At 43.5% G+C, this 15,674-nt stretch overlaps 1 protein-coding gene across 2 annotated transcripts in view; it reads left to right on the top strand.

Moving 5' to 3' along the window:
• Positions 1-15,674, top strand: part of LOC108431712 (transcription initiation factor TFIID subunit 4-like) — a 155,489-nt gene that overhangs the window by 98,960 nt on the left and 40,855 nt on the right. For both annotated transcript variants that reach the window (XM_017705051.2, XM_037540106.1), the window contains one exon: positions 11,455-11,577. In XM_017705051.2, the coding sequence (XP_017560540.1) occupies positions 11,455-11,577 (123 nt within the window). The remainder of the gene's footprint in view (positions 1-11,454; positions 11,578-15,674) is intronic.

The following is a 15,674-nucleotide window of genomic DNA, read 5'->3' as shown; positions in this document are numbered from 1 at the left end:
TGATAAGAAGCTCATGCTCTGAGACTCGGGTAGCTTTAGTTTAGTTTCTTTTCCCCCTCCTGAATATTTATTGTAATGTCTATTGATTTTTAATGTCTATTCATTACCGTTTGGAAAATATTCCAAATTGCCATCTTACAGCTTTAGGCTTGAATAAACATCGTTCAGTAAAGCTTCTGCTGTCTAATCAGTGGAGAGCGGCTCTTAAACTTTAGCTAGTGGTTGGTTAGTGTAGTGGTTAACACCTCTGGCCTTCTACGCTGTAGACTGGGGTTCAATCCCCTGCCTGGGTCAGCACCCTACACTATACCAATAAGGGTCCTTGGGCAAGACTCCTAACACCACCTTGGCCTCCCTGTGTAAAATGATCAAATTGTAAGTCGCTCTGGATAAGAGCGTCAGCCAAATGCCATAAATGTAATGTAAGCTAGCCTTGTTACCACAGTGCGATGCTTTACATTGTCATTTTGTGGCACTGCTGCCACATAGTGGCTGATGGGTCACCTATAACACAAGCTTGAACAGAAGCGAGGGGTCAGTAAAGTCTCTCCATGGGGCCGGACTTTGGACATCCTGCTCCAAACTGTCTGCAAGCTGAAGCCCAGCTGCGGTGCTGTGTATGTTGCTGTGATAGAATCTGTGATTAAAGCCCTCTTGTTCAAATACAGCTAACGCTTTTTAAAGGGTGCACCACCTTCTGCAGACAACACTGGACAGAGTTTGGATAAAGAAGTAAGCAGTAAATAACAGCAGTAAATAACAACGAGAATCCACAAGCTGTATGAGAGTGAGATATAGATATATATATATATATATATATATGAAATTCATTCATAGTTTGGAACATGCAGACACTGTTGCTCTCTCTATATAGTGGTGATGTGCACCAGTGCTTGAAAGTTTGTGAACCCTTTGGAATTTTTCATATTTCTGCACAAATTTGACCTAAAAGTCCTAAGAGTAGATAAAGAGAACCAAAGTAAGCAAATGAAAAATATTAGACCTGGTCATTTATTTATTGAGGAAAATGATTTAATATTACAAATGTATATAAGGGTTCGCAAACTTTCAAGCACCAAGTTGGAAACTGTATTCATTCTGTATGATTTTCATGTTTAGTGAACAATGCAGTTTGATTATTGAAGGTTAAAAATACATTCAAAAAAAGTCATTTTTTCAGCCCATATGGCCAATAAATTCTTTTTCAGACCTTAACAATGAACAGCTTTAATAATGGTTATTGTATATTATATAGGCATATTATAATGGATGTACTCAAGTATAAAAAACAAAAGCATTGCGTTTTGTTGTATGTATGTCTTCATGTCTAATCAAATCAGATCGTAGTGAAATTTGAGATTTACATTACCCATTGAATTGTTTCCCGGGATTTCATTGTGGTGCGGTCACAGATTTACACCACTACTGCCTAATGACATCTTCCTAGCAACCCTGTACTATCCAACCCCCCACCCACCCCACCTCAAATGTTCCGCTCAAGCACAGACATCTGTCTCTAAGCGGATGGTGGTCCGCAGGGCTGCCTCGAGGTAGCGGGGGTGGTCTTTTTGTTATGAGGTGTAGCTTGATAGAGGCAGGCATGTCTGACCAGCTTGGCTAACAGAACTCAGTTTATTCCCGTGCGGCTTTATGCGAAGTGATCCTGGGCGCACATACTTGCGCGCACACACGTGTGTGTGGTCTGGAGATGCTCTTACAGAGTCTTTGCATCATAGCGGGGGGAATTTGGTGGGGGGGTGAACTGTGAGAGCGGTATGTTGTGTTTTGGTGACAGATTCTTTTTGGCCCCTTGATATATTGAAAGACACTGAGACAGACCCTGAACCCATTCACTGTCTTGCCTTCACTGTTGTATTAACCCTTTGAGGCCGGTGCAAAAACGCTGCTCTTTTCCATTAAACACACGATTCCGCTTTTTTTGGGTCTCTAAATAAACAAATCAATAATCTGAACTGCACTCTGAAACTAACACGGTGCATTCAGCAGTAAAGGAAGCCTCGTGCATCTTTTATGCAGTGATAGGAAATAGTCTGCATGTTAATATGTTGATGCATGGGCATCCTTCTGGTGGAAAATTTAAACAAGTTTAAGGGGCCATTGGCAAATTCTTGGAATGAATTCCCAGCAAGGTGCTTCGTTCAATAAGGTTACCATCTCCATTTTTCTTGTTTTATATACATGTGATGAAAATGGGTCTATCTAGCACCAAAAAGGGTTCTTCTGTTGTTATGAGGTCAAGCTTGTAACAATAAAAGAACACATTCTCTGGCCTTCAATCTGAGGATCCTTTTCATGATGCAAAGAACGCTTTAATCATGCAAAGTTCTTTGAGTGTTTATGGTTCTATATAGAACCATTGTCTTTACTGAAGAACGCTTGAAGAACTGTCTTGTTTGAGCATGTACTCCACCATTCAGACGTTTGGAATCACATTCAAACGTTGGAATTGGTGTTTTCAATTAACAGATCTCAGTTGGTTGCAGACAAATAAGAAATTATTTGTCGGTATCTTTAGAAGAACATGCATCTCTAAAATGGTAGTTATTCAATTCAAAACAAGAACGTTCTTAACTTTTAACGTAAGTTCATTTAAAGAGGTTTAAGTCAGTTTGGAGCGTGTTTATTGGTACATTCGTCCTGAAAAGTGTAGGATTATTATTACATCATGAATGAAGTTAATAGTTTTATCATGCTTATATTGTTTTTATAAGTTCTTATTTTTCCATTGTAATATTGAGAAGAACATCTAATCTAGGTTTTGTTGTGTTTATAGTTCTGACGTCAACATCTAAATTTATCTAAAGATGATTAATAAGACATTTGAAGACAAGTTACCAATTTAGAAATAAGTCAAAAACTCAAATTTACCCAAATCTCCAATCTTACCCCAAATGCTGTCAAACAAGTAATGTTTGGTGTCTGAAATTTGCTTGTGTAGTTTAGCACTGGAGCTACAAGGCTAATGGAGCTCACAAATACACTATACTGCCAAAAGTCCTCACCCACCCACCCAGATCATTGAATTCAGGTGTTCCAATCACTTCCATGGCCACAGGTGTATAAAGCCGAGCCCCTAGGCCTGCAGACTGCTTCTACAGACATTAGAGAAAGAATGGGTCGCTCTCAGGAGCTCAGTGAATTCCAGCGTGGTACCGTGATCGGACGCCACCTGTGCAGCAAGTCCAGTCGTGAAATTTCCTCACTATTAAATATTCAACAGTCAACTGTCAGTGACAGAGCGGGGTCAGCGGATGCTGAGGGGCATAGTGCGCTGAGGTCACCAACTTTCTGCAGAGTCAATCGCTACAGACCTCCAAACTCCATGTGGCCTTCAGATCAGCTCAAGAACAGCGTAGAGAGCTTCATGGAATGGGTTTCCATGGCCGAGCAGCTGCATCCAAGCCTTACATCACCAAGCGCAATGCAAAGTGTGGAATGCAGTGGTGTAAAGCGCCGCCACTGGACTCTAGAGCAGTGGAGACGTGTTCTCTGGAGTGACCAATCACACTTCTCCGTCTGGAAATCTGATGGAGTCTGAGTTTGGCTGTTGCCAGGAGACGGTACTTATCTGACTGCATTGTGCCGAGTGTAAAGTTTGGTAGAGGGAGGATCATGGTGTGGGGGTGTTTTTCAGGAGTTGGGCTCGGCCCCTTAGTTCCAGTGAAAGGAACTCTTTTGGTGTGGAAGAACTTGACTGACCTTAACCCGATAGAACACCTTTGGGATGAATTAGAGCGGAGACTGTGAGCCAGACCTTCTCATCCAACATCAGTGTCTGACCTCACAAATGTGCTTCTGGAAGAACGGTCAAAAATTCCCATAAACACACTCCTAACCCTTGTGGAAAGCCTTCCGGGAAGAGTTGAAGCTGTTATAGCAGCAAAGGGTAGATGGACATCATATTAAACCCTATGGATTAAGAATGGGATGTCACTCAAGTTCATATGCGTGTGAAGCCAGACGAGCGAATAATTTTGGCAACATATTGTAATTGAAGCTAACATCCCAGCCATGAGCAGCGAGATGCTTGTGGTGTTTTGTTGGATTTCTTTTAATGTCTTATAACGTAATATGGGTGCGTGCTCACCATATTTTGGTCTGTTTTTATTTTTCTGGCTCAGCAGTGCTACATCTTGTAGACAATGGGGATGCCTCATGACATGCAACAGTGTTTTAGACTGAAAAGCATTCTGGAAACGGTTATCCCAACAATTAGATCTGTGTATACGATACCATACAAGACGATGCGCATGCTTTATTTTCTTGGATTTCTTTATCACATAATGTGTCCCATACAACTCTTTCACGTTCACTCATTCTTTATTGTTCCTCTTCTGCAGCACGTCCTGCACTTGTTATTGTCCCGTACTTCAATTACAATCCACCGGAAAACAGAGGCAAAACCAAAGGCAATCGCAGCGAGATCTCACTGTGGAGGGTTCTGTTTACTCCCCTTCATATTGCTGGACACAGTTCTACACGAGGTGACAGAAGTCACAGAAATGTCACCCTGGTCCTGACCTTTTGTAAATTAGATTAGCAGCAGCTCTGATGTGCTTCCAAAGGGCAGGTGGCTAAGATACGTTATTGTTGTCATTTTTTCTCCCAGCATTCTAAAACAAAAGCTATTGATCAAACATGATGATCGTATGTGTACAAAATGAAACTAAAGGTTATCATGTTATCAGGACGACGTAGAAGAGTGGTTCGTTGAGAAGAAGTGGGAGAACTTCCTATGAAAAGCGTTTTTTTCAAGTTTGGTCTGTAGAGCTAGACACTATATTACTGCTGTAGATGTAAGATGACTCGTTTGAATTGGAGCTGTCGTGATTACTCAATTAAAAAAAGACAATTAAATCATACCTCCTCACAGAATTGGACGTTTGCATTATGATAATGCATGTTTTCAATTCACCTGCTCTCTCTTGCTGTAATAAACAGAACCTATTAGACTGAGCAATTCGTACTACAGTGTTTTAAAAGTTGTATAATTATTTCTATCATTTTTCAGGCAATCTGTAGCTTATATATAACCTATAGTTCTGTTGTTGAGTCCTTTTTTATTGTTTAGCCTGTTTTTACTTCTGATTAATGAAAATAAATAACAATAATCCCTGAATATGTGATTAAGACTATATTCACCAGTGATACATATTTTGCAGGAAAAGGTTTAAAGCAGATGTTTTCAGCTTTTAAAAGTAAGCACAAGCATTCTACGGCTGGTTTTTGTGAGGCTTGAATGCCATTGTTTAAAACAGCTTAAGTAAAAATTGGCCTTAAGCTTTCCATTTTGCCTTGAGTGAACTTGAAGAGGAAAAAATATGGAGTAAAAAATTGTAAATTGAGTTTTAGTTGAAATTTTTAAGCTTCAAGTATGTGTCTCTTATTCATTTAACTTAAAGCTAGAGGGTTTGGATTTTTGTTGGAAATGTTTATATGCAGAACCTTTAGTAACGTGGGTTGTGCTTCAGTCCCCTTCCCTAAGGGGATGAATCTGATAATTGCGATTGTGTTGAAAGACCATTTAAAGAACTAAAAACGTGTTTTCTGAGAATCTGAGTGAATTGTGTACTGTTACCTACTGTGGTCATCATATCTTCATGAGTATAATGTTGATTTTGAGATAATTTGAGATCTAAACCTGGACCGGACCTTCTTATTGAGTCTGTGTGCGTGTGACGCTAATACACAAAGATGTGAAAGACTCCCGATCCGACGCCTCTGATTTAAAATGTTCATTTCAGGCTTTATAGGGCGACGCTCAGCAGTGCACACTCACCATATTTTAGCCTGATTTCTATTCCAGATTCAGTACTGCTGCATCTTTTCATTTGAACAAACTAGTACAGCATTGGAACGATTGTTATAATAATGCTGTAATAATCAAAGTCAACGTGTGATTTTAGGTACTGGGGGTCCCTAGTGACATATGACTTTGATGTGCACACAGACACATTGTGGAATAAAACAAATATTCATGTTGTGCACAGATAAAGGTTATTTAGAAATAAAGAAGTAATTCCGGTATTGAGGGGTTAAAAGGGTTGAAGGTACAGGTAACTTAACTACCTGTAATCCAAAATCCATGTTAGGAAAACTTGTCTTGTTGTTTGGAAATATAAAACCATCCAGGTACTGAGGGGTTTCAGTAAAAACTGCAGGTCATCTTAAGTGTAAAGACCATTTGTTGCGTTATTCTAAATATAAGAAACCTTGAATAGGTGCAGTTATGACTGCAGTCTTTGTATAGTTAAGCTAAAATCTGTACATTTCCACCAGTAAAACTGTACATTTTGAGTATTGTGGATGCACTGAGGATGATTTGTATTTGAGCTCCAGACTGCCCCCCCCCCCCAATCCCCTCTCTGTAATTTTGTGTCTTCCCGCCCGTGTAATGGTACATATCTTCGGCAGCGGCGGTGATTCGTCTCGGATTGCGCTCGGCTCTCTTGGCTGGCATCGCAGATGGCGCTACGAGGTCTGCATTTATCAAGTGGGCATAAATCTGCGGCTGTGGCAGTCGCCCCGGGGCGGCGGGTCTGGTGCCAACTGGCGGAGCCGGAGCCGAGCGGGCCGGTGCCGTGAGTTAGGCTGTGCAGAGTGGCGGGGGCGAACTCTCGGTGGAGCAGGGTTATCACAGGGTCAGCGCCGCGGAGACCAGAGGGCTGCGGTCAGCCTTAACGCAATTACTACTACTGATAGGAGCCTTAGAAAGGGACCGAGGACGGGCCGGGGTAGACTGCTTAGATTTCGCTTAAGGACAGAGACTGTACAAGTGCGTTTATGTGGCTTTTAAATGCCATTTTTCCATTTCAGCGTAAAGGACTTTTATGTTTGGTGCATTTGATTGAGATCTCTGCTTAGCATAGAGGGTTGATTCTGAGTTGCCACCATTAAAGCACCAGTTACTGCTGTAAGTAAGTGAATACAGTGTGGATTTTATAATGGTTTTTGCCAAGTGGCTCAATTGTACGTTCATACTGCTGGTTGGTTGTGTAGGTTTATGTACCTGATGTACAGAATTACTGGCTGTTTTCCCAATTAGCACCAAACCTTTTACAAAGTAATAACTCAGCAATAGCAATCGGCACATCAACATATCATTTCCTCGCTACTAAATATTCCACAGTCAACTGTCAGTGGGATTATAACAAAGTGGAAGTGATTGGGAATGGCAGCAACTCGTCCATGAACTGGTCGGCCACGTAAAATGACGTAAAAAGAGCGGGGTCAGCGGATGCTGAGGGACGTAGTGCGCAGAGGTCACCAACTTTCTGCAGAGTCAATCGCTACAGATCTCCAAACTTCATGTGGCCTTCAGATCAGCTCAAGAACAGCGTAGAGAGCTTCATGGAATGGGTTTCCATGGCCGAGCAGCTGCATCCAAGCCTTACATCACCAAACGCAATGCAAAGCATGGAATGCAGTGGTGTAAAGCGCCGCCACTGGACTCTAGAGCAGTGGAGACGTGTTCTCTGGAGTGACCAATCACGCTTCTCTGTCTGGCAATCCGATGGACGAGTCTGGGTTTGGCGGTTGCCAGGAGACGGTACTTGTCTGACTGCATTGTGCCGAGTGTAAAGTTTGGTGGAGGGGGGATCATGGTGTGGGGCTGTTTTCAGGAGTTGGGCTCGGCCCCTTAGTTCCAGTGAAAGGAGCTCTTAAAGCTTCAGCACCAAGAGATTTTGGACAATTTCATGCTCCCAACTTTGTGGGAACAGTTTGGGGACGGCCCCTTCCTGTTCCATCATGACTGCGCACCAGTGCACAAAGCAGGTCCATAAAGACACGGATGAGCCAGTTTGGTGTGGAAGATCTTGACTGGCCTGCACAGAGTCCTGACCTCAACCCAACAGAACACCTTTGGGATGAATTAGAGCGGAGACTGTGAGCCAGGCCTTCTCGTCCAACATCAGTGTCTGACCTCACAAATGTGCTTCTGGAAGAGAGGTCCAAAATTCCCATAAACACTCCTAACCCTTGTGGAAAGCCTTCCAAGAAGAGATGAAGCTGTTATAGCTGCAAAGGGTGGGAGACATCATATTAAACCCTATGGATTAAGAATGGGATGTCACTCAAGTTCATATGCGTGTGAAGGTGGATGAACAGTGTATTTTCAAGAATAATAGTCGAGATCACACCCACTTTACAAGCAGCTTTTGTTACTCAGGAGGCGAAACTGATGTTAAAGGGTTAAAACCGATTTCTCTGACAAACAACCAAACATCAGCGTTCAGTATTCCTGGTTTGCTGTAGCCTTAGCTCATTAGCTCATCTGAGGCAGCCTCCGTTAGGTTACTAATCCAATACGAAAAGCTATTTTTTATGAAAAGAAAAAAAACCTTTTTGAAATGTATTCTGTTGCAACACTGGTTTTGTGCAACACCAGTGCTGTCAGAAAGATACAGTATCCAAGGAATATGAAAATCAGTTGGAATGCGCATCCCTTGTGTTTTTCTGCTGTTGTGTGTTAGTTTCTGATGTCAGCAGGTTTGATTTGTTTTCCCTGTTAGTGTCTTTCCAGTGTTAAATGTGAAATGGCAACAGCCTAAAGGCCGTGCTGCGCCACAGGCTCTCCAGATTCACATGCACAGCAAAAACGTTCACAAGTGCGTGCACAAGTACACACACATCCACATGCAGACGTTTTAGAATGTCTGATATGAGGAGATATGAGATCGTCCACTTGCGTAATGAAGAGGAAAGACAAAGAAAATAGGTGAAAAAACTGGAGTTCTGCAGAGAAAAAGGGGCTCCTAACAACCACCTGGAAGACCTGGTAGACACCAAAACTGCCCCCATCAGATAAACAGCACTAAAAGCTTTCATCTCTGAGAGAGAGGAGAACATCAAGCTGCTTCAGATCTGTTTCTGTCCATCCTTCCACTGTGAGAAGACCACTCAGCGCTGTGGGTCTGAAAGGACGTGTAGCTGATCAAGAAGAACCTCACTGAGAAAAGGAGACGGACACATCAAGCAAAGAAGCTGAATGATGGACTGACCACCCCAGAGTCCAGACCTCAGTGCCACTGAATGGGTTTGATTTCTTCAGAAAATCATCAACCAGCTTCTCAGACTGAGCTTTGGAGGCGTGTCTGCAGATTCTCTGAGGAGCTGGAAGTGAGTCTCCTGAGAAGAACGGAAGCTGGAATAAGGTGTAGTGACTCACCGAACACTGAGAGATTGATAAGTATAGTTGTTGAGGCTTCTGTGTCATTTTGTGTTCTGTGTTATTGAAATGTCTTGTGCTCAGTGGCTGTGGTGACTGGAAATTAAACCAATGAAAGGTGGTCTCTGGTTTTTGCACAGTAGTGTATACTTAATTGGATCTTGCAGTCTTGAGGAATGTCATGCTGTCTCTTCTCTTCTTTCCCCCTCTCACTCTCTCACTCAGTCTCTCTCACTCTCTCACTCAGTCTCTCTCACTCTCTCACTCAGTCTCTCTCACTCTCTGATGAAAGAGCACATCGATTGTCCCCATTCACTCCTGTAACATGCCCTCTCTCTCTGCACCGGTGGGCACACAGCTTTACACCCCCTCGCTCTGAACACTGCCAGACAGACAGACAGCAGACCGAGTGAGAGAGGGAGGGAGTGCATATCTGATTGTATGTGTGAAAGAGAGAGAGATTCTGATGGTGTGTGTGTGTGTGAGTGTGTGAGAGATAGAGGCTGATTGTGTCAGCGAGTGTGTGTGGCCGCAGGCTCTCGCACGTCCTCTGAAAGCAGGCTGTGAGCATGGCTGAGCCTTGCAGCCCTGCAGCCAGCCGTGACATTACCTGCGGCTACGCTACAGCCACACACACTTCAGCCTGGGAAAAATCACATCACACACACACACACACACACACACACACGCAGACAGAGCCATTTGAAAGCTCTGCAAATGAACAAGTGAGTGGGTGGTTGGAGGAATGGAGGGATGAAAGAATGACGGGATAGAGGAAAGGAGAGATGAAGGGGTGGAAGGATGAAAAAATGAAGGGATGGAGGAGGAAAGGTTGGAGGAATGGCAGGATGAAAGGATGGAGGAACGGAGAGATGAGGGATGAAGGAATGGAGAGATGAAAGAATTAGAGGCATGAAGCGAAGGAGGGATGGAAGGATGAATGGATGGAGGTATGAAAGGATGGAAAGAAGAAGGGATGGAGGGATGAAAGAATTGAAGGATAAAAGGATGAAGGAATGGAGGGATTAAAGTTTGGAGGAATGGAGAGATGAAAGAATAGAGGCATGAAGCGAAAGAGGGACGAAAGGATGGAAGGATGAATGAAAGGATGGAGGGATGAAAGTTTGCAGGAACGGAGAGAGAAAAGTATAGAGGAATAGAGGGGTGAAAGTGTGGAGGAATGAAGGGATGAAAGTAGGAAAATGTACTGATATCGGACTGATAACCAATAACAAACACCAACAACTCCTAATTAGCAGAATAGTGTTCTTAGTTTTGACCAATCCTGATGTGGTGCCAAACTACAGCTCCTAACCACTGTCTGTCTCATTCATCCAACCAAACCAGTAGTAATCATTAAATTATCACTGGCCAGTTTGGAAGCTGATCCGGGGAGCTGCTGCATGAGTGGATAGTTGGATGAGTGGAAAAGTGGGCAGTTGAGTGAATGAGAGAATAGAGAGAAAGGTGAGCGTTGGATTAAGGATATACTGATAGTTAAAACCCATAATTAACCAATGTTGACGCTGAATTATCAGCTGTAATCATTTTAATAAGTGAATATTACATCGGTCATTGTAGTGGGTGGGTGGCTTGACAGGTGACAGATGGTTAGATGAGTTGGCGGAAGGATAGAGTTTGTAGTCAGATGGATGAGGGAGTTGGTGGATAGGGAAGTCTTGGGTGGGGGATCAGTGGATAGTTAACACCTGATTTTGACTGCTGGTTAGTGAGATGGTGTGATGAGTTGTGGGTTGTAATTCCAGCATCAGGCTGATAATTACTTTTATCAAGGCCGATTTAAAGCTGGTTTGAGCAGTCATTTGATATTGATGTGGGGAATAATGCAGCCAGACAGGCTAGAGCTGCAGCTAATGATCAGTTAATCGATTGATCAGTTGGCTGTTATCGAATGAGTAGGATACTCTCAGACTTTCTTTGGTTCTGTTGGTTCCTACTTTTATTTTTCAAGTAAAGAGTGTGGCATATTTCTTCATTCTCAATGACCTTGTCTGCTAGTCATATCTGCCCCAAGTCTACCTGATCTTTAATCTTGAGTTTGCCCAAATTCAGCCCATCACGTGTGATGAAATGAAGTGGTGGGTCTGAACCAGAGACGTGACTCTCTGTGAAGATGATGTGAATGCATTCAACTTGACGTTAAAGATGATTTATGTATTTGTTTATTTTGGAGACCAGATGTTTATGTTCAGCCTGATCCGTGTTTTGTGATTGAGGTGTTGTTGTGTTTGTCTCCTGTTCAGATGCAGCAGCAGGAACTGGCCCAGATGAGGCAGAGAGACGCTAACCTGACGGCTCTGGCCGCCATCGGCCCGCGGAAAAAGCGCAAGGTGGACTCGCCGGGAGCCACGACGTCGGGCACTGAGGTCAGAGACGCCGCTTGATAAACAGTAGAGTTCACAGAAGCGTTAAATTCACTGTCAGATTGTAGATAAATTGTTAATCATTACGTTTGGGAAGGGAAGTAGCCGCTGTCTCTTCACAAGATCGGTCCAGGGTAAGTACTTGCAGCTCGGCTTGGCTCGGAAGGAGTGAAAGAGCAGGACGCTGGACTTTCCTGCAATACACAAAAGAGCAGCTCCATTGCAAGCAGAGCCTTTTTGTGCATTTTGTTTATTTGTTTATTTTTCCAGTAGAGGAGCCTATTGAAATTCCACGCGATGCTCTGATTGACACCTCTGAATATTGTAAATCTATAATAAGGCCCAATTCAGAATGTCAGTCGGTCATTTTAATAACCTGCTCATTGGGTTGTGTGTAGCTCATCATGCGCTAGGATGAAGAGAGAGAGAGAGAGAGAGAGAGAAAGGAGAGAGGGAGCATGTTTAGTGTGCTTAAATGAGAAGCATAAACAAGAAAACAAAAACATTACTTCTGCTGTGTGGTCGTCGTGCCGATCTGCTTCACTCTGCTTCATTGTGATCGCTCGTGGAGTTGCCACTGCGTTAGAAAGAAGGGAAAGAAAACCGCGTGTGCACGCAAAGTTCACTCGTTTCTTTTTTCACAGCTTGTTGGGGTTTAATTGGAGGTGTTTATAGCAACCTCACCCACTCTGAAAGCTTCTGATAGGGGGATGAGAGCAGCAAGGTTTGAAGTGAGAGAGGGAGGGAGGAAGGGATGAATGGATGGAAGGAATCTTTAGTTATTTTCACTTCATTTTCACCTCCTCGCACATGCGGAGTTGTGTCGCTGGCTGTGCGGGTCTATATATGTCTGTGAGTGTGTCTTAGGAGTGGGCCGTTTGGTATAAGGGTTGAAATTCTCAGGTGGAGCTTTATCGTAACTGGTTTTATGGTGCGCCACAAAATAAATGAGGAGAACACAACATGCAAACCATGCTAATGTTTTTCCCCTTTAGCTGAGTGACTGAGTCAGGAACCTCGTTCACCTCCCACTGTCTAATCCAGGGGTCGCAACCCAATTGTTAAGAAGAGCCTTTTTGTCCTTTCAACAAAAGTCAAACCACCTTGAGAGCCACAATATTTTATTTGGATTTTACCATCTTGGCTAAACTGGTATGGGCTAAAAAATATAAATAAAATCACAGACTCGATTTTCTCAACTTTAAGCTTAGTAGCTGTTTTTCTCACATCTCCAGCAGGAAACCTTTCCTCAAAAGTAGAACATCATTCATTCTCTAAGCCGCTTCTCCGTCAGGGTCGCGGGGGGGAGCTGGAGCCTATCCCAGCAGTCTTCGGGCGGAAGGCAGGATACACCCTGGACAGGTCGCCAGTCCATTGCATGGCAGACAGACAGACACAGACAGTCACTCACACCCAGGGGCAATTTAGCATCTCCAATTGGCCTGACTGCATGTCTTTGGACTGTGGGAGGAAACCGGAGAACCCGGAGGAAACCCACGCAGACACGGGGAGAACATGCAAACTCCACACAGAGAGGACCCTGGTCACCCGGCTGGGGAATCGAACCCAGGCCCTCCTCGCTGGGAGGCGACAGCGCTACCCACCACGCCACCGTGCCGCCCCAAAAGTAGAACATTTGCCTGTAAAATGTCTGTCATCGTTCAGTTTTTTCCGTTCAGCTTCTCGTTCGCCAGCTTCTTGTTGCAGTTTTCTCTTACAACCCTAAATGGTGCTTGAATGTAATTGCGACACCTTTAAGGTGGGACGGGACAGTTCAAACGAGAAGCAGGCAAATGAGAAGCTGACTTTTTAGTCTTTGTCAGGAAACCAGATGGAGTGATTATAAATACAAATCCATTTGAAGTCCATTCGGCTCTAAATTATTCAAGTTCCTCTTAAATCTTGCTCTTTGCCTGTTTGTTAGCTACTAGCTAGGCGAGATTGCTGTCTGTGTTGCTATGTGACCAGCAATCTGCTCACCAACCTTCAGGGTCAAAAGCTGATGAATTCACAGTTATAGGCTTCATTAAGTCCAGCGTTTAAGACCATTTATTCCTAAAATTGTGTTACAACGGCCAGCAGAGCTTTATTTTAGGAAGATGGTCTTTTATTTACCCAAAAAATCTGATTCTGCTGTGGCGCCGCAACAGGGCATTAGAAGAGCCGCATGCGGCCCCGGAGCTGCCTGTTGCCCACCCCTGTTCTAGTCAGTGCTGCAGACGTAAAATAATGACCAGTCTTTTGGGGTTAGCTTTAGCCTAACATGGGCATGAACAGTTACTCATTTCCTCCTGTACCACCTAAGAAACTGCCTAGTTCGGTCAGCTGCATTGGACAGTGCTGCGGTCAGGGCCTTGTGCGTGGTAGAAGTTGTGGACCAGCTGCTACTGAAGCTTGATTGACTGTAATATATTCCAAATTCCAGCAGTATCTGATGATCAGAGAGTAATTGAAAAAAAGCTGCTTTCCCATTGCACCTTAAATGGTGCATCAGAATGTAACTGCTACTCCATTTAAGGTGGAATGGAAAATTTGAACCAATAGCTGGCAAATAAGAACCTTCAGCATTGAAGAAATGATGTGAATTGGACAAAACACAGTTTTGTTTGGCTGTTGCCTTCAAGCCTCTTTTGCACTGAGCAGTTTGAGGCTCCGTCTGCAAAAATCTGTGCTTGTTTGCTTTTCCACAATTAAGTCATAATATTCGCTGAAGCCAGACGAAGGTCATCTTCTTAAGAAGCATACAGTTCATTTCATGTTTCAGCAGGACTGTAAAGTGTCCTTGATGAGGGGCACAGCAGAACAGAGGACGCAGCATCTTTTTTACTATCATCTTAAAGAAATGGAAACAGCTCATTTAATTAGTCAATAGGGCGGGGGGGGGGGGGGGGGGTGGTTTAACGTTGACCATATAAAAGCGTGTCAGCTGATATTGTCGGTTATCTCAATTTTTGCTTTCAGTGATAAAATGTTCGAATCGGTTGGAGCCTGTTGTATCTGTCTGTCTGTCTGTCTGTCTGTCTGTCTGTCTGTCTCTGTGTACCTTGCGGTGGTTTCTGTGTTTCTCCTCTAGTGCAAAGCAATGTGACTTTTTCAAGGGGGTCAGTGAGGGCCCTCAGGTGGGTGGCTCAAGGGCCACTGGACTTGGGGCCCCCAAAGTCACTCAGTTTGAAGCCCCAGAGACTTCAGCTGGACACAAACGGAGCCGCAGGGGCTGCAGCACAACCGCCGTTACACCACACTGTCTCTCTCTCTCTCTCTCTCTCTCTCTCTCTCTCTCTCTCTCTCTCTCTCTCTCTCTCTCTCTCTCTCTCTCTCTCTCTCTCACTCTCTCTCTCACTCAGCTCCATTAAATCAGAGACAAAGGGTTTCTCAGTGCCCACCACAACCTGGAATTAGTAGCAGGGTAATGATGCTGATACTGGAGATCCGGTGTGTTGAGTGTGTGTGTTTTGGCGATGAAAGCTGCTGATGAAAACTTTGTACCTGAAAAAGACCCCCCAGACCACCCCCTCTGTTGTGTATATTTTTAAGACAGTTCAAATATGCCCACATACATATCTCTGTTGTTGGAAGAAAACCTTGTATCTTCAAAATGGTGACTTTACAGGAGAAGGAAAAAACTTACTTTACTTTTAATGGAAGTCAATGGAACCAGAATTTTTTCCAAGTCATTCTTGGTAAAGAACAATGGTTCTTGACAAGTTATGTCAAAAACAGAAAAACGATAAAAATGGAGATACATGGTTTTGTTCCGACAGCAGCGATGTATAATAACCCATTTTCATGGATTGGTTCAAGGTCAGAGCTGAAACACATTGACTTTTAACTGATTTGGACTTCAGGCTAAAATCCTTTTGCTTTGAGGGACCCTGAACCTTTATTGTGTGACTACCAACATAACACTACTCAAACTTTACCAACTGTTTCAGTAGTGACACTTATGGTACTGACAATTTTAGCTCATTTTGAGGAGAACTCAAAAATGCAGCCGCTACATGACAGGTAAACACGGCTTTGAACAGCTGTGCACACATGAAATTGTAATATTTTTATTAAACGTTTTATCAAACGAAAAGAATTTACTTCATGTGTGTCAG

Source organism: Pygocentrus nattereri, chromosome 7 (assembly GCF_015220715.1).
Source record: "Pygocentrus nattereri isolate fPygNat1 chromosome 7, fPygNat1.pri, whole genome shotgun sequence".
Classification (NCBI taxonomy): domain Eukaryota; kingdom Metazoa; phylum Chordata; class Actinopteri; order Characiformes; family Serrasalmidae; genus Pygocentrus; species Pygocentrus nattereri.
The sequence above is the reverse complement of the archived record's forward strand: the minus strand, read 5'-3'. Positions and strand labels throughout refer to the sequence as shown.